Source organism: Culex quinquefasciatus, chromosome 3 (genome assembly GCF_015732765.1).
Source record: "Culex quinquefasciatus strain JHB chromosome 3, VPISU_Cqui_1.0_pri_paternal, whole genome shotgun sequence".
In the NCBI taxonomy this organism is placed as follows: domain Eukaryota; kingdom Metazoa; phylum Arthropoda; class Insecta; order Diptera; family Culicidae; genus Culex; species Culex quinquefasciatus.
Window position 1 is genome coordinate 106,937,873 of NC_051863.1, and position 19,889 is coordinate 106,957,761.

The 19,889-nt window shown below is 38.0% G+C and overlaps 1 protein-coding gene across 1 annotated transcript in view; it reads right to left on the bottom strand.

Moving 5' to 3' along the window:
* Positions 1 to 7,959: 7,959 nt before the first annotated feature.
* The window catches only part of LOC6030808, a 219,733-nt gene continuing 207,803 nt past the window's right edge, over positions 7,960 to 19,889 (bottom strand). Inside the window, 4 exon segments of the mRNA XM_038260053.1 lie at positions 7,960 to 10,888; positions 11,998 to 12,596; positions 16,018 to 16,177; positions 18,946 to 19,051. Coding sequence (XP_038115981.1) covers positions 10,175 to 10,888; positions 11,998 to 12,596; positions 16,018 to 16,177; positions 18,946 to 19,051 — 1,579 coding nt within the window. The 3' untranslated portion in view covers positions 7,960 to 10,174.

A 19,889-nucleotide genomic window follows, 5' to 3' on the forward strand; every position in this document is an offset into this window, starting at 1 on the left:
AAGTTGGCATTTTATGTCTTCTAAAACATATCAAAAAAAAAAATTAAAAATAGTGTTTTTTGTAAATCAAGTTTTAGTGATAAAAGTTAAATAAAAAATCACCAAATTTTTTTACCGTGTATTATTTTTCCAGTGTAGTCCGTATCCATACCTACAACTTTGCCGAAGACACCAAATCGATCAAAAATTCCTTCAAAAGATACAGATTTTGAATTTTCATACATCATTTTTGTATGGACAGCTGCCGAATTTGTATGGAAAATTATATGGACAAACTAATGATGCAAAATGGCTTCTTTGGGCATACCGAAGGCACCAAAAAAGTTTCAGCCGGATTAAAAAATACAAAAATTAAAATTGAAGAAAAAAGACCGATTTCGTAGAGAATTGCTCATGTGCAGTATCAAAAACCATAAAGTTTGATACCCATATTGCCCTAACTCTTATGGTTCGGCAAATGTCCCCTCATCGGAACATCCGCGGGGCCTCCGGCCACTCCGGATTGTGGCCAATACTTCCGAAATTTCAAATTTCATGTCCAGTATCAAAAACCATAAAGTTTGATACCCATATTGCCCCAACTCTTATGGTTCGGGAAATGTTCCCCCACCGGAACATCCCCGGGGCCTCCGGATTGTGGTCACTACTGCTGAAATTTCAAATTTTATGTCCAGTATCAAAAACCATAAAGTTTGATACCCATATTGCCCCAACTCTTTTGGTTCGGCAAATGTCCCCCTTCGGAACATCCGCGGGGCCTCCGGCCACTCCGGATTGCGGTCACGACTGCCGAAATGTTAAATTTCATGTCCAGTATCAAAACCATAAACTTTATCGCAACCACAACCAACTTGACCCAAAGGGAACTGGTTCTCGATCAACACGGAGACCCCTTCTTGATGCCGTTAACCGGAGCCTTCCGGGATCAGCAGCTTGACCACATCGGTCCCTAACGTTCTTCCTTGATGGCCTGCAGCGACAATCCGTCCCGTTCCTGCGACGGCCCGAGCCATTTCGGCGACCTCTCCACGTCGTTGACCGGGGGAAATTTCTGCTGTCCCTTCTGATTCTGCAACTGCCACTCGATGTTGACTCCTCGGCTGTCAGAAAATTATGAACTTGAGTGGAGATAATTTTAGATACATCAATCTCACGTCTCTCGGAGAGGATGATCGGGAAAGGTTTGTTCAACCAATCAGCGTGAAGGAAAAGGAGGGGAAGTCTGCGAAGAGGGGAAATCGCCACGTAACGATTTCGCTTCGCAAAAAAATGGGTTTCGATCTTTTTATTCATTCTCTTTACACATACTACACAGGAGCGGCCGTGGCTGACTGGTTACGGTGTTCGCTTTATAAGCGAATGGTTCTGGGTTCGATGCCCATCTGCTCCCAACGAGAAAGTTAAGAACACATTAATTTGAAATGATGAATGTGAACGAAAAATCAAAGTCGCTCAAGGCGGGGTTCGATCCTCCGTCCTTTGGATTGGTAAGCAAAAATGCTAACCACTAGGCCATGACGACTTTGTGAGCTTGGACTGGAATTAGGAATACTGTTACAGAGAGCGAGTTGTGGCGCTATAACCACGGCAAATAGAGTCCAGGGCATTCGTGGAAATACAGTGTCCCATCCCAGAGGGTCCCGGAGTACCAAACCTTCTTAGCATGGTGCTCCCAACGAATACAACCAAAAATCTCGGAGCGTATGGTGGTGTGTCCCCACGCTTCTTCCTCCCCTGTCGATTCAGAATTGTGTTGTTGTTCGAACACTCAGTGCTCAAACTCAACCCAATTACGAGTCATCTCTGCGATACGGCTTTACGCAGTAGGCCTGGCCGCTTTAACGCTTGTGATGTTTCAATGCATTTTCGATGCAATGGCGCACTACAAATGTTAATAAATGACAAGAAGAGTGCTAGGCGTCATCTAACCTAAGGCACTCTCCAGGATCCCTTCGAAAGATTGGCTGCGCTAGGGTCTGATTAGATTAGATTAGATTCTCTTTACACATACTACACACCACCTAGAGCACCAAACAGTGCGTTGCAAGTGTATTTGTAGCAAGAAAGCGCCATCGACTGTGGATTTGCTCGTGTGTGTGTGTGTGTGTGTGTGTGTGTGTGTGTGTAGTAAACCACACTAAAATTGTGTTCGCGGAACCACACTAATATCGAAAATCGATTTTCCCCAAGATCGATCGGATGAGCAAACTCGTGAAGGGTAGTTGCACGGCAGAAACCAGGCGCACACAAATGAAGCTCCCCAGCCCGCGTTTGTGTGTATGCGTTGATAATTTGGTGCTCTTTCAAGCCCCAAACACTCGATTTCCCTTCCGCACACACAAACACTCACTACCGTACCCAACCAGATTTTTAAAGAATATAGCCATACCTCGGTTTAGCACCGCATATGGGGGATGCAAAACCGAGGCGTGCATAACCGAGGCACAGAGCTTATGGGATTTTGGCTATATGGGAGACATTGGCTTTAATCGTACGAAAAATAATGCAAACATCAAAAAATTATAGTGTTTTGGAATCGGGATAATGTCAGCTATCCATTAAAATTATTATTTCATGAAAATTTTCACAAAAATACGTATTTTTCCTGTATTTCGAAAATGCATTTTTTTTCTCTAAAGAAACCAAAAATATATTGTTATTGCAATATGGGTATCAAATGATCAGGTTTTTTCATACATTTTGGATGTACATTTATACAATTTTAGAAAAAACTCCAAATTTTCACGAAACTACGTCTTTTTGAAAAAATACTCAAAATTTCAATTTTTACAATATGGGTATCAAACGATCGGATTTTTTTCATACATTTCGAATGTAATAAAAACATTTTTAGAAAATACTCAACATTTTCACAAAACTACGTATTTTCGAATAAAATACTCAAAATTTCCGTTTTTACAATGTGGGTTTCGAACGATCGGGATTTTTTCATACATTTCGAATGTTATAACAATATTTTTTGAAAATACTCAAAATTTTCACAAAAATACGTATTTTCGAAAAAAATACTCAAAATTTCCGTTTTTACAATGTTAGTGTCAAACGATCGGGATTTTTTATACATTTCGAATTTAATAAAAAAAAATTTGAAAATACTCAAAATTTTCACAAAACTACGTTTTTTCGAAAAAAAAAAAATACTCAACGATCAGGATTTTTCCATACATTTTCAATGTAAGAACAATATTTTTTGAAAATACTAAAATTTTCCACAAAACAACGTATTTTCGAAAAAAAATACTAAATATTTCTGTTTTTACAATGTGGGTATCAAACGATCGGGATATTTTCATGCATTTCGAAAGTTATTAAAAAAATGAAAATACTCAAAATTTTCACAAAACTACGTATCTTTGAAAAAATTGATTTGATTATTGTAAAAACTGAAATTTTGAAAAATTTCACAAAAATACGTAGTTTTGTGAAAATTTTGAGTATTTTCAAAAATTATAATTATTACGTTCGAAATGTATGAAAAAATCTCGATCGTTTGATTCCCACTTTGTAAAACCGGAAATTTTGAGTATTTTTTTTTTCGAAAATACGTAGTTTTGTGAATTTTTTCAAGTATTTTCAAAAAATATTTTTGTTACATCGAAATGTATGAAAAAATCCCGATCGTTTGATACCCACATTGTAAAAACAGAAATTTTGAGTATTTTTTCGAAAATACGTAGTTTTGTGAAAATTTGGAGTATTTTCAAAGAATATTGTTATAACATTCGAAATGTATGAAAAAATCCCGATCGTTTGATACCAACATTGTAAAAACGAAAATTTTGAGTATTTTTTTTTCGAAAATACGTAGTTTTGTGAAAATTTTTAGTATTTTCTAAAAATATTGTTATTACATTCGACATGTATGAAAAAATCCCGATCGTTTGATACCCATATTGTAAAAATTGAAATTTTGAGTATTTTTTTCGAAAAAACGTTGTTTTGTGAAAATTTGTAGTATTTTCTAAAAATGTTGTTATTAAATCTGAAATGTATGAAAAAAAACTGATCATTTGATACCCATATTGCAATAACAATATATTTTTTGATTCTTTAGAGAAAAAAATGCATTTTCGAAAAACAGGAAAAATACGTATATTTGTGAAAATTTTCATGAAATAATAATTTTAATGGATAACTGGCATCATTCCAATTCCAAAACACTATAATTTTTTGATGTTTGCATGATTTTTCGTACGATTAAAGCCAATGTCTCCCATATAGCCAAAATCCCATAAGCTCTGTGCTTCAGTTAAGCACTGGGCCGTGCTTAACCGAGGCAGCTGAACGGTGCAAAACTGGGGCAGTGCAAAACCGAGGCGTGCAAAACCGAGGCATGGCTGTACTCTTTCGTGTGAATTGGCCCTGAAAAGGGCCATTTTAAAGTCCTATGACGATGATAAAACCATGCGATGATGACACTCCAAGTTGCCGGCAATTTTCCCTCCCGCGCCTGCTCTGCCTCTCTTTACAATTTTTCAGTTCTCTCCTTCCTCTCGGCGGCTCTGCTTTGCTGCTGCTGCTTCTCGATCCTCCTCGTGCAAAGCTTCGGACTCGTTTGAGCTTCAACCGGCGGCACGGCGCTCTTTTATAACCTCGCTTGGCTGTGACGGCTCGACGCTTTCAAAGCAGTGGCAGAGAGCAAAATTTGCTAAGTGCTAGATACTTGAATCTGATTAATGTGTTCGGGAAAGGTTGCGCTCAACCAATCAGCGACCGGGATTTTCCCGGTCTGAATTTTTATTTTTCATCTTAACTTTTGAGTACTTTAACAAAGTTTTATCAACTTTGTGAGGTAGTCTACTTGCAATTTAAGACTTCCCCTTTCGTTTGGTGGATAAAGCATGCAGATTGCTTGAATTGGGTGGAAGATATAAGCGTTTAAACGATTACACAAATCGTTACACTTTCGCTTCGCGAAATTTTGGATTGACACCCGAAGACAGTGCCCTTAGGACAAAGTTCTTTGTCAAAAAATAATAATTCCAAGGTAGGTAAAACAGACAATTTTTTTCTGCAAAACATTCCAAGAATTACACTACTTTCTATAAAAAGAAGTCATGTTGGAGTTCATCTAATGAGAACTTGTCATGATATCATGTTAAGATTACAATCAAATTACATGGCACTCATCGTTAATGATTCACAGAATAATACATTATATGGATCACAAAGGATCCCATGATGGCATGTTCGTTCATTTTTTTTATTCCTGGCTGAGATTATAATTACAAGCCTTTATCTTCCAACCCGGCTAACACATCAATGTGCACTATTCGTGAAACTTGATTACTTTTTAATTAACCTGGTCAACCAAGAAGAATGTTTAAATTTAATGATGCCTGAATTCTTAAGGGTTGGGTTAGGTCATTCCAGGTGTCGTAGGTGTCACAGACAAACAATCCAAAGGTCGTTTAAATCCCGTGTTAAAGAGGAACTAGGTGTAAAAAGAGGTTAGAATGTTCTCTTCTCTATTGATTTTCTTCCCAAACAAAATAGAAAGATAAAGCAATCATGTTGATTCTTCAGCCTGAGGTAGAAAATATCACAGTTGGCAATGACTTTTGTGTGTGACATTTCCACGGTCGTTTGCACACACAAGCACACACACGAAAGGACGCGCTTTTTATGGTGAAAAATACCCATGGCCAACTAAGAGGAGGAGTAGGTGGTGGCGGAGGAGGAATAAGAAGAATGTTTTCCTTATTGGTCCACCACTGACTGGCACGACAAAACAAACATGGGTCACTGAGATCTAAAACGATGCCCACACCCGTTGTGCATCGTTTATTTTCAATTACTTTGTTTTATTATTCTTGGGGTCGGCGGGGCCTTGGGGTCGTGTGTGCGTGTGTGACAATTGGGCTCAACACGGTCGTAGTTGGGGCTTGCCAACCGACCAAGGAATATGTGCTTCCCGGTGAAGCTCGTGCAGCACACAAAGAAAAATGGAAAACCTGCCAGATGTGAACGGACCTGGGCCAACTGTCGGCCGGAATATTTTATAGTCGGTCCCTGTGAATCCTTGTGTGAGGTTAGGGTGGAAGGGACTTTTATGGACTTCGTTCATGAATTTTAAAAATTTTAACCTTTGAGCTTTTAATATAAAAAAGTCCACAACTTTCGGAAGAAAAAAAAAAGTTCTACTCAGCCCAAAACAAGAAACAATCACCCCATGTTCAGATAGTAGTTAGTAACGATGTTCAACGAAATGCGAAAATAACTGTCTGTATCAGTAAGCAATTTTAGAAAAGAGAGCTTTGCTTTCCATTGTTGGGTTGTGTCTCAATAATTTATGCAGAATAGAACATAAAAAAACTTTGTTTTTGCTTTCCTGTTTTGCATGTATAGCACGGATTTCTATATTGTTTTTTGATGTAAATTTGTTTCGTTTCTGCTTTTTTTTTGACGAACACACAAAAGTTGGTTTCAAATTTCCATAGAAGTGTGGGCGAGTTTTGTAGTTTTCTCGAAAAATCCTACTCGCATGTATTTAGAATCTCGTTAGTTTTATTGTTTTTTTTTTGCAAATTCTACAAGATTTTGCGAAGATGGCAATAACTAATAGAATTAATGTTTTACAGTCCATCAGTTTCAAAATAAGGCTGTTTTTCATAGATTTTCTAGCCAGAATAAGAATTGCTTAAAATGTGAATACAAAGAGACGATAATGCATTCTGCTAAAACGCTCAACCAAACCACAATGCTTAAAATGGTTCTGTATTATTTCCAATATTGAAACATGTTCGGGATTTTTACTTTAAAAAAAAACATTTTGAACAATCTTCAAAATTGCAAGCTTTTTCGATCATAGCAGAACCAAAACCATACAAGCAAATTCAAATTCACCTGAGCACTTCTCTCAGATTTCAGTCATTTGTTTTTTTTTGTATTTTTTAATCCGACTGAAACTTTTTTGGTGCCTTCGGTATGCCCAAAGAAGCCATTTTGCATCATTAGTTTGTCCATGTAACTTTCCATACAAATTTGGCAGCTGTCCATACAAAAATGATTTGTGAAAATTAAAAATCTGTATCTTTTCAAGGAATTTTTTCATCAATTTGGTGTCTTCGGCAAAGTTAAAGGTATGGGTACGGACTGCAATGGAAAAAATGATACACGGTAAAAAAATTTGGTGATTTTTATTTAAATTTTTGTCACTAAAACTTGATTTGCAAAAAAAAAATACTATTTTTATTTTTTTTTATTTTTTGATATGTTTTAGAGGACATCAAATGCCAACTTTTCAGAAATTTTCAGGTTGTACAAAAAATGTTTGACTGGATTATAAATTTTTGAATCAATACTGATTTTTTCAAAAAATTGAAATATTCGTCGCAAAAATTTTTCAACTTAATTTTTTGATGTAAAATAAAATTTGCAATCAAAAAGTACTGTAGGGAATTTTTGATAAAGTGCACCGTTTTCAAGTTAAATCAATTTTTAGGAAGTTTTTTTGAAAATATTTTGTTGAATTTTGTTGATACGACCCTTAGTTGCTGAGATATTTCCATGCAAGTGTTTAAAAACAGGAAAAATGATGTTATCTAAGTCTCACCCAAACAACCCACCATTTTCTAATGTCGATATCTCAGCAATCAATGATACGATTTACAATGTTAAAATATGAAACATCCGTGAAATTTTTCGATCCTCTCGAAAAAAATATTTTCAAAAATTTTAAATCAAAACTAACATTTTAAAAGGACGTAATATTGAATGTTTGACCCTTTTGAAATGCTAGTCTTGGTTTAACTTCACCAACATTTTTTTACCGTGCATCATTTTTTTCCAGTGCAGTCCGTACCCATACCTACAACTTTGCCGAAGACACCAAATCGATGAAAAAATTCCTTCAAAAGATACAGATTTTTAAATTTTCACAAATCATTTTTGTATGGACAGCTGCCAAATTTGTATGGAAAGTTATATGGACAAACTAATGATGCAAAATGGCTTCTTTGGGCATACCGAAGGCACCAAAAATGTTTCAGTCGGATTAAAAAAATACAAAAAATAAAATTGAAGAAAAAATACCGATTTCGTAGAGAATTGCTCACCAAGGGAAAATGTTCATAACTTAGGACTAATACACTTTCCGATCGATGTGGCAGAACTAGGATGATTCTAACAATTTTAAAATTACAGTGACAATGGAGAGCTTTGAAAGTAGTGGGTTTAGCCCTTTCGTGACAAAATTCCTAAATTGATGGGAGCAGTACTAAGTAAGTCCAATATAGGGCTCTGAGACATTTTAATCTCAGCTGCGAAATCTTGTCTGCCGCTGCTACTGTACCCGGCAGATCACGCTCAGTTCACCACAAATCCGAGTTAAATGAAAAAAAAAAATCACGGTCATTGCCGGAAAGAAGGGCAATCCTTGCGGTTAAACGTGACCAAAGTGAAGGCTGCAAGAGCCAACAAGTGGCGCTTAATGGGGTGCACCTGTACGAATCATGACGTTATTCACAAAGCTGGCTCATGTAGCTCAAGTATCAAATCAGCCGTAGGACTTTCATGAAAGTACCATCGCCTAGGAAATATTCGACAAATTTTCTTCTATCTTGCTTCGAAAATTTCCGTACGGTTGACGCTATTACCGAGAGGCACTTTGCCACGGAATCGTTCTCCAAGGGTTTTTTCTTCCAGACTGTGAATGTGAAACAGGCGAGGGAAACCCGTCACTTTATTCCCCCTGTACGGCTTCATAACCGCCACCAAGTGAAGCTATTTTGTTTCATTTTACGATTCTCGGGAAATCGATTTTTATTACACCTCCCCCCTCCACCACAATTTCGGGAGGAAGTACTTTTCTGCCTCTTTTCCGTAGGCATTGCAATGTGGATTAACTTTTTCCTTTCATGGAAATAACGCCGGGTACGTTTTTCACTTTTTTCCGAGCATCCGAAAAATAACCGTGAGCTTGTCAGGTCTCCAAATGGGCGTAAGCCTGATTCGAATTGTGCTTTTGGGTCTAATTTATTCAAAAACCCTAATCAGAGTTTGTTTTGATTGCAACCAATTGCCGGAGACAGCGTGGTGTGTTTAAGGGGAAAGCGAGGCCAAAATGGTTGACAATTTGAATATTGCGACCGGTGTGTGCTGTCAATGGCATTTTTACCTCCGTGCTCGGAATTACAATTGATGGGGCTATTTCCTTTTCGATTATAACCTGGCGTGCAATGAAAAGAATCGAATTTATTTTTATTTTTCTTCTTTAGTCAAGTGATGGTAGCACCGATTTTTGGTTTATAATTACCGTAACTTTTGGATTTGTACTGTGTCCTTCAATCAAGCCTCAAGCCAATCAAGCCAATAAAACCCCGCTGTTACAACTTCTCTTTTCCTCCCAGTAAACTTCGCTTCGCTAGGAGACGACGATTTTAACGGATTGCAGACTGAATTTCACCATGTGATGGTATAATTGGCTACGGCCAAATTGGGAATAGAACCTGAACCAGATTCCGACAACCACGAAAGCCATCCATTGCCGGCCGCTCCAATCTCCACCGTGCACCAGAGACAAGGAAAGGGACTTGAAAGACGGGATTTTTTGATGTTTTCCTTTTTTAAGGGGATAAGGGGAAATCTCCACGGTTTCCCCGAACAAGTTTCGCTTGGATTTGAACCGGTATCAAACAAGTAAGAAAACGAAATGATAGAATGAAAATGACAGAAAAACGAAAACACGATCCTTCGTGGCGGGCTGCTGCTTGAGTGCTGAGCTTGGCTTCGTTCGTTTCAACTTATTGTACGTTTACTGACGGTTGCTCCGAAAATTCGATCATGGCAGCCACTCAGTGTTACCATTCAAATACCCCGTCATTGCCTTGAACTATATTTCAGACACCGTGACTGTTCGCTAGTTGCATTCATGTAAAAAATAGGATAAGTAAAACTTAAAAATGAACAAAAACAGAATTAAAGCATTTTGATTGTTCTGATTGTTATATAAATCATCTTTGCAATAGTTTAACTGTGTATAAACCTTTAAGATCATCTGTCAATATCAAAAAGTTTATAGAATAGATGTGTTTCCAATTAGTTTAGCTTTTTTATCATCATTAATAATACTATAGGTTGTCCTTTTTTGTCGATTCGAGTGACTTGAAAATAGTGCTGTAAATATATCCGCAATCTACTGGTTCTAGTAATCTCAAACGGACACTTCTTCGGTGTACTTTGACCGGTCGTTCAGATCGATAACTAACCTTTTCTCGGGCGACTTTTTCTTTTTGGCCGGGTCGCGTCCCGTGGACCCGCCGTTGGCTTCGGTGGCCGTTGCCGACGAGGACGCGTCCGCACTGCTGATACTTTCGCTGGCACTGTTTCCGGCAGACTGTACCGTGGCCGCCGACGACGAGGACGGCCGTCCACAGGTACTGCACGACGGGTTCGGAACGGTGCACTGGCAGGAAGAAGCGGCGGCGGACGGTTCACCGTGGGTGTTCCGATGGCCCCGCGAGCGATTTTCGTTCTCCAGATTGTGGAGCGCGGTCGTCAGCGCCGTTCGCATTAGGAAATTTTCTTTCAGACTATCTATCTTGTTGTTGTGGCTGGCGTACAGCTTGTTAAAGTTTTCCAGATTGACGTTCCGGAAGTTGTTCTCGTCCACACTGAGGGAGGAGGCCGTCGTCACCAGACCGCTTTCTCCCGGCAGCGGGCGCCGATTGGAATGATTATCTATGCTATCACCACAGGAAGTTTGTTTCTGTCTTTGTTTTTGCTGTTGATGCAACAGGTTATCACATGATTCAAAGTTTTTCGGACACAATTCGCTAAACTTACTGCTACAGGATGCTCCTCCGCTGACCGGTTGGCGGGCGGAACCGTTCCGACCGGATCCGTCCCGACAACAACTACTACTACTCTGCCGTTTTACGGCGATATGATGTATACGCCATTTTGGACATTTTCAATTTTATTGCACAGTCTGATAAAGAATCTTAAAAGCTACCTCCTGACGAAAGATTTTTTCAAAAAATTGCTCTGGGGCCCATTTTATTAAGCAAACAAACTATGATGTATACGCCAATTTTACTCATCATGATGTATGTATACATTGAGAATTGATAGAAGTCAAATTCAATACTGTTTGAATGTTGATTTGAGGTTTTGGGACTAAATCAAGACTGGGCAATATTTTATTACATTATTTCGATTTGATTCTTAAGGGGACGTCCATTAGGCGTCATCCATAAAGTACGTCACGTTCAGAGGGAAGAGGGGGTTTTGAGCAAGCGTGACGTTGTGTGTTAAAAGCATAGGGAAATCGTGACAAAGGGGGTGGAGTAAATTTTGGCTGATTTTAATGTGACGTACTTAATGGATGACACCTTATCCACATCCACGTAGACACTTTTTTGAAAATTCTAGACCCACCCACCTCTCTTGCGGACAATTGTTCATGCAAAAAATGTGTTTATGGAGCGTAGACAATCGCCAAGGGAGCGTTATTTTATTACGTAACGCAAAAATCGGATTTTAGACCCCGCCCTCGTAACAAAATTTCCATACAAATTTTAAAAATTTTGTATGGAGCGTAACACGGCCTCCGAATCCCCCCCCTCCCCAAACTGCGTTACGTAATAAAAGAACGCTCCCTAATACCCTCCCCCCCTTAAAGTATCCACGTGGACAATGCATTACGGGATCCGCACAGCTATCAAAATAACTGGCACAAATAATAAAGCCAGCTTTGATCGAGCAATGTATACATACACCATTGGGCAGAAAAAGTAGTGATTTTTTATTGCTATTTTTTCGGCCAAATGATGTGTGTGGTTTAAAATCGTAGAGAATAGGAAAACAAGAAATTTTGTAGGGGCCACATTTTTATTGTACTTTTTAACAGTTTCTACAGAGCAGACCTTAAATTAATCATTTTAAATAGAAAAAATGAACAAAAACAGAAAATCGTGTCTACGGCAAAATCACCTCAATGGCGTATACATCATATCGCCGTAAAACGGCAGTACTGCTACTGTTCAACATCAGTTCCGAGTTTCGCTTCACCAGTAACGATTTGGACCGCTCCCCGCCCGGCTCCTCCTGCTGTAGCTCTCGCCGTCCACTATCACAGCAAACACTAGACTTACAACTACTTCTAACGGTATTGGTACAGGAGGGCACCTCGGCCGCACCTCCCTTGTGGCACTCACATTTTGGCTCCCCGTCCAGAACTTCCTCCTCACTGCACATGCACTTCAGCTGGAGACTGTCCAGATTAAAGTTGCTACTATTATCTATCGAACGATGGTTGTTGTTGAGGTGGTGGTCAGAGTCATCGGTGATGGTGATTCGGGTGTTGCTCCCGAATTTCCCGTTCGGGATACTGTTAGTGTTGGTGCTCTTGTCCACCCGGATAAGGCCGTTCTCCTGCGGAGCGGGCATTATCGCCTTGGGCACTACCGTCGGGGGAGGCTTGAGCGAGACATTCTTGCAGGTCTCCATCAGGGCAGCCAGCGTCGCTATGGCCGTCCCCCGCTGCGGTATCCGATCGTACAGCTGCTGAAGCTGGTTGTACAGCTGCTTGATCTCTTCCGTGGCTTCCTCTTCCGTCAAGCGACCTTCGTTCACTGAAAGAGATGGAAAAGATATGCCAAATTGGATAGGTGAAATGGTGATGTTAATGTTTTCAAACTAAACTAAATAAACTGAACCGTTTCGACAAGACACGGAAAAGGTGCACTATGCTTTCGGGTTTGAACTGGGAACGCAATCCAGATTTCTGGCAGAATCAGCAATTAACTATTCTCTCTAAAGCTGACCCTAATGAAATGTAAACTGGTTTCTATGATTGCATTTTGATGAAATACGGCGATCCAGTAACGTCCAGAAAAACGCAAATACAAATTTAATTAATGCACTGCTTGGCAAACATTCCATCCAAAGCCGACTGGCCTGCGACCAGGTCAAACGACATCAGCTGCATAGATTTTCTTCTCAAAATGCTTTTACATTATCTAGTAACTCCAGCACTGCCGCTCCAATGTAGTCCGTCCCATATGTGTCTTTGTCAAAAATGAAATGAAAAAAGTCTTGTTTTTACATGTTTTTGTAGCCTATTGAATAAAAAAAATAATGTTTGTTCCAAAAATTCCAAAATAAATATAACTTTCGTGCTGTCCCATATGCAAAATAAGAGCAGGTCAGTTCCTCAAATAGAAATGTCTCGCAAATCGTTTGAGTGAATGCAAAATTGTATCAATTCTAATGAATTGGCCTTTAAGAATACTTAATTCTTAAAAATATCATTATTATGTTATGTTTGGATGGAAAAAAATGCATACCGTTATGTCTAATATACCATGCAATTAGGTATGTACCTATTTTGTCTTGATTAAAGAGGTTTGATCCTGGTTCTGAAAAAAAATCACCTCCGATATGCTGAGTTATTTTTTTTTTTGAATTAATTTCAAGGGTTTATCAGTTGAGATTTGCATTCATATGTAATTCGCCTCTGTAGTATTTTAACAATCTCTGGTGTCGTTTTTTTTATAAAATTATTTTTATTAGGTCCTTTTCGGTACTGGGACCTGGTTAGGACCGAGTCGGCTTTTGTAATTACATTTGACTTAATAATTATAGAGGATCTTGTGTGTAAATGTTAGTGGGAGGGGAGCCGATTACCCGCGGCCTACTCGGGGTTAGTAGGGAAGGGATTAATGTTAAAGGCAATCTCTGGTGTCGTTGATGGTCTTATTTAGATATCTAGGAATCCTATCAAAATCTGAAATACATTTTTGCCTTCCTTACTGAGGTAAGGCTATAATCCTGCTCTAAGAATGAACTTCGTATAAAAACGTCGTAGACCCACCTTCATGTATACATATCGACTCAGAATCGAAAACTGAACAAATGTCTGTGTGTATGTGTGTGTGTATGTATGTATGTGACCAACAAACTAGCTCATGTTTCTCGGCACTAGCTGAACCGATTTGACCCGAACTTGTTGCATTCGACTTGGTTTAGGGTCCCATAGATCGAGTTTTATACAGATTGAAGTTTCGATAAGTAGTTCAAAAGTCATGTATAAAAATGTGTTTTCACATATATTTGGATCTCACTTAACTGTATGTAAACTATGTCCGGGTCCATCATCCGACCCATTGTTGGTTAGGTTATCAAAAGACCTTTCCAACGAGTCCAAAACATTGAAGATCTGGCAACCTTGTCTCGAGACATGGCCACTTAAGTGATATCGATGTACTTTTTGGAAGCCGGATATAAAAAAATAGATGAAACTTGTGTACAGCCATTGTTGTGAGGAAGGCTCCAACCACATAGGTGGATTAAGTTAGTTTTTTTATCAGTTGGTGATCATTATTTATTTGGAAAACTACCAAAACAAACCTGGAAAGGACAGTTGAACCAGGTTGAACTTCTGGAGTAAATGTGCAAGCCTACGTTGATACCATGACTAACCTGCCTTTATTGATGGGCAAATAAAGTCAAGTCGGTCTCTTGTTGAAAATGCCACAAGTTTACCTCCAAATTGTAAATTTTTTAAATCAAATTAACGTTAATGGTGTTTTCCAAGACTGATATTGAAAAAAAAAATGTTTGAAAAATGATATAGAAAATGTTGGTTTAGAATGAAAAAATTGTGAAACTTTTTGGGCTTCTCACAGCGTTATCTCAGCCCTCACTTTTTACATATGGGATGGACTAGATTAGAGCGGCAGAGCAATCTAGCTTTGTTTCAATTAACTTAGCCGAATAAACAGATATAATGCATCAGCAAAATTCTAGTGCATCAAATATCAGGGAATGCAAAGATAGGTATCCCCTAGTAAGGAATTTTTTTATAGGGTTGAAATTTTGGTTGGTTGAATATTACCTCATTGTTGAGTAATTTTACTTTTAAAAAATGTGAATCTCATGAAAATTTCGATGGCTTTCGAGCTACGATGCTATGGGGTGGACTTTTATAACATAATCCCCTGATATTTCTTTTCTATGCAACGGCAAAATTATTATTATTTTTTTACAATTATTCCACTTTGAGCCATTTTTATCTCATATTTAAAATTTACAAAATATGGTTTGCAAAACTACTGGTTAACGAAATCATTTAAATCTTTTAACTAGCATTTAGCCTTGCCAATTACCTTTCTAACGCTTAAAGAATTTTTGAAATTCCTCTTCTTCTTATTTTTTTGCCATATTTTTTCCAAAAAAATTGGCGGGGCAAAGGTGCCGATAAAATTTCCATACATTTTTGTATCAAAAAATCAAACACATTGAGTAACTTTTATTTCTGATGGTATTGATTCAAAATCACTAAAAAATAGTATTTCTATCAAAATCGGACCAAAAACCAAAACTTATGCGAAAATAGTAAGGTTTTAAACTCTAAAAATTAAACTTTAGTTACAAAAGTACCACTTAAATTTAATAAGTAACTATACCATAAAATTATCTTCATTTGGGGTAAAAAAAAACCCTCAATCGAAAACTTGATGAAAAGTTAACTTTTACACACAATTTAACTTAAAAATTCACTTAGCCTCGCATAGTGCGCACCTTTGCCCCACAATATTTGACGAAAAATGCGTTTTTTTCGAAATTTAGAGTATGCCATCAAATCGGGCGTCTTATGTTGCATAAAAGTTTGACTTTGATGTGATCATGTTTATACAAGTTTAGCTCTTTCGACAAAATCAAGTTAAAAACGCAATTACGAAAAAAGCAAATGAAACAAAAGAAAAACCACCGAAACAACTGTTACGTTTATTTATTATTATTATTATTAATTTTTGAAACTGGTACTCCAGGAACAATATCCGACCAAATTCCGTTAAATGCACTTAAACGTAAAATTACAACATGATAGCACGATCACGACTACTTAACGAGAACATAAGTTTTGATTAGTTGTAGAAGATTTTGAGGTGTACAATAAGTTGATCTTAAATCAACATGTGACAATATCGCACTCGTGTGACGATATGTTTGTACTCGTAAAGTGGGCGGGGGGGAAAGGAAGTCACTTACCGATATTTCCGCCAAGTTGTGCCGTGGACGTGGTGACGCTGCTCGCGTTCGCAAACCCTCGGTTGTGGGTGCGGCTAATGAATTTTGCGCCAGATGGTTTGATGCCGAGTCCTGTCGAATCGTCCTGGTGCTTGCCACCACCTCGGAAAACGAGGTAAACCTATTCGTTGGGTAGGGTGAGAGGGAGGCGTACGTGGCGAAATGGCGATACATGGAAAGAGAAAAGAAAAAAGCCGGATGAAACTGTGCGAAACAATACAAGCACAGACAAACAGACATAAATCTATTTCAAAATCCATCGATCAAAAATTTAACGGTCAATTCAAATGATAAGAAATCCACCATGGCTAATTTAAACGCGTTTGACTGTTACTTAAACTCTTCACAACTTGAATGCTGTAGTGAGGGGTATCAATTACTTCTTTTAATAAAGTTGATCAATGATTAACGTATGTTTGTCTATGATACAAGTTGGGGTAGAAAGCCGAAATAGTGAGAAAAACGGCACGCTGGATTTGTGAAAACATATATTAGGTTTTGTTTTTGTTCTGTTTTTTTTATTCTACACCAAAGGATGTTTATGTGGTAAGTTTCCTAGGATATTCGTAGGCTACCAGCAAAAGCAGTGGAATTTACATTTTGCCGAGTGTACCGGAGATATATTTCTGGTTCCGGTACAGCTGTAAGGTCCTCCCGATTCCAACCAACCGTGCGCAAACATGACAATTGAATAAAATGTTCACTGTATTGCACCACCTGCATGCCACAGCTGAATGCACAATGTGCAAAGGATATTGTTTGTTCTATTTATAGCCTAGGGTGCCCGGTTGCTACTAGGAGATGCAATGGGTTTCAATCGTTTTTAAATGTTACTTGATTCAGAGGATTCGAGTGCCATTCAATAATTACGTCCAAGTTTGTGGGGAGGAAGAGGGTCCTGAGTTGGTATCAGCATATTTGAAAGATTTTCTGATACTTCAAGAATATTATAAAATAAACGTTTTTTTTTGTTGAGTTTGAGCCACCATAACATCTTTTAAAATTCTATAGCGATTGGTAAAGACAACATCATAAAAGTGATAGTCAAACACCATGCTGTTTTACTTTGTAACTTCAGGTCATACTAACTCTGTAAATCTCATGTTTTGAGTATACTTTGTGGAATTATTTTCCAAAGATTATCACTTTGTTGTTATATGCCGTAGAATCCCAATTTTATGAAATTTGATGTAATCTCATAATATCTTGTTTATTTCAGCATAGAAGGTCAGGAAAAAAAGGATTCCATCCCAAATTCTCACAAAAGCACGATTATCACGATCGTTATGCATTCAAAAGTTCCCCGATGTCTCATTTGGCAACGAAAAGTTACAACGTGCCACATCGTAAACAACACTCCCGGCCAGATGAGCGAACCGCCATTAAAAAACAAAACTCATTGTTCAACATGTGGCTGATGACCCATTTGTTTGCCCGAAATAAGACCAAAAACGCTTTCAACCGGAATGACGTTAAATCTCGAGTGGCCTTCCCCTCCACAACCCACGTGGTGTGGCCGTTATGAAAATAGGACATTTTTTACCCTTTTCAGCCGTGACGACTCTAAATAATGACAACCGTGATAAAATTTTGACGTTCGTTGACTGTGCATCAACAAGAACCAAAAATAACATTATTCTTTTTTTTGTTTTATACATTTTTTCTTGTTTTTCTGGAGCCGCCAACATTTCGTGAAACAAAAACGAATCAGCTTCGAAAACATCATCACCGTCAGCTGGCCATTCTTGGAACATTAAAATGAAAAAAAAAGGATAAATTATGCCACCTGGAGCCCTGTTTCGAGAGTTTTTTTTGTCTTCCGTCACATCCAATCACGATTAGAGTACGGCTTTGAAATATAAGCTACATTCAACGTTTGGGTGTTTGAAGGATTTTTATGACCATAAACCGAAGCATTTTTGTGAAATGCTTTCAAAAAGATTTTTGCTCGATTGAGCGTTGATAAGTGCAAAGTGCGTTGTTTTTGCTTTGAGTGGCTTTGTTTTTCTTTTGAAATCGTCGCCATCGTGCTAACTTGTCGTACGTGCATTTTGGGCCAAATTGAGTTAAGAACGCCATTTTGTGCAGCTTACAATGCCTCACCTTTTGACCTTCACAGATCCCCAAAATTCGATTTCAATCCTGAGATATTCAACAAAAACCGAAAAAACTCCGTGCATTTTTGTCACTTTACATATGAAAGTAGTTTCAATCTTGTAGTGCTATCTTGTCACTCCATGAAAATTGATATAAGTGAGACAAAAGGCCAAAGGGATTTCAGGCCAGGAAAGTCAGGATGCGTTTGTCGCACGTACAAGCTAGACTACCGTAAACATTTGTAATTATAACTCGGGACTCCAGCAACCAACTTCAACCAAACTTTGGGACAATGCACAGAATGGTGAGCCAAACAAAACGTGTTTGTTATTGTTTACATTGCGTGCTCTCGTTTTTGAATATTCAAGGTCAAACATTAAAACGCGTTTTTCTCGGAACGTCAAAATGGCGGGTGCGACAAGATAGCACGACGACGTCGAAATGATTATTCGTTCAGTTAAACGTAAAACCTGACAACAAAGTATAAAATCAATTCAAGTTATGTCAAATAAAAACTATTTCAGGTAGATTTACCTAACTGTCTAGTATTGTAAATAACTCAAGTCCCCTTAATGTAATAAACAAAGAATAACAATCATAGTATGAACTGTCATTTTATTACAAACCTTTATGATTTAAGAAATTAGAGTCAAAAGTTTAGAGGAACATGTTGAATTGTCGCATTTACCTACATTAAATTGTATTAGTTATACAGAATTTTGTATCAAAAAGCATGCAATTCTGCAAAAAGTAATTTAATCCCTTCTCTTGTTTTACGAATGGCGTACTCACCTTGCTACCAAATATTAATCCCAACAGCAGTGTCACAGTTAGTTGTGTGTGGCAGAAAAATATGATGTACAGTAAATCTGGATTAGCTGGTGACTGCAGGAACAACCTGAACATGAAAATAGAAAGCAAAAGGCTTTGTTTTACAACAGGATTCAGCTGGTTGGTTGGTTGGTTTTAGGCGTTGTTTAGAGATCAGTAAGCTCTGATCACATTCACGTGGTGTTTATTGTAGAAACAAAAAAAACCTTTACCTATCGGTGGCATAATAAAAGATCAATGAGATTAAAGCTCTGGGTATTTGTTCGATTAAAACCTTTTCAATAAAGCCAAATATCACCTATATACCATCACTGATGTGGAAAATTGCTGAAAATTGTGACGAGGTCTTATTTTTTATTTAGGAAAGTCATTTTTTATTTATAAATCTAGGCAAGGATGCCAAAACTTTATGACTGGCGAGGCCATTCGGAATTTTGAAATAAAAAAATAAAAATATCGACATAAAAACAAGGGCTGGAAAGTTCTACTTTTCAGCATTCAAATAAATGTTTTCAGTCCTTGTATCGAAAATCAATACTTTTCATTATGGGTAATCCTCCACCAACAGCCGTTGTACCGTGGAGCTTTGTTACTTTTGTCTTTGATCACGGATACGATCTCCATTTTTCGATATCTCTTGACGGAGGGGCGGCACGACTCCTTCCATTTTTGAACATTCGAAAAAAGACGTGTTTTTTTTCAGCAATTTGCAGCCTGAAATGGTGATGATGTGGAAAATTGATGTCAAAGAGACTTTTATCTGAAATTTGACGCCCGATTTGTTGGCGTACTCAGAATTACGAAAAAACGTACTTTTAATCGAAAAAAAATTCACTTCGGATAATCAAAATTTTCGGATAATCGAACCACCATAAACTATAACAATTTTTACTGAAATGGGGTCG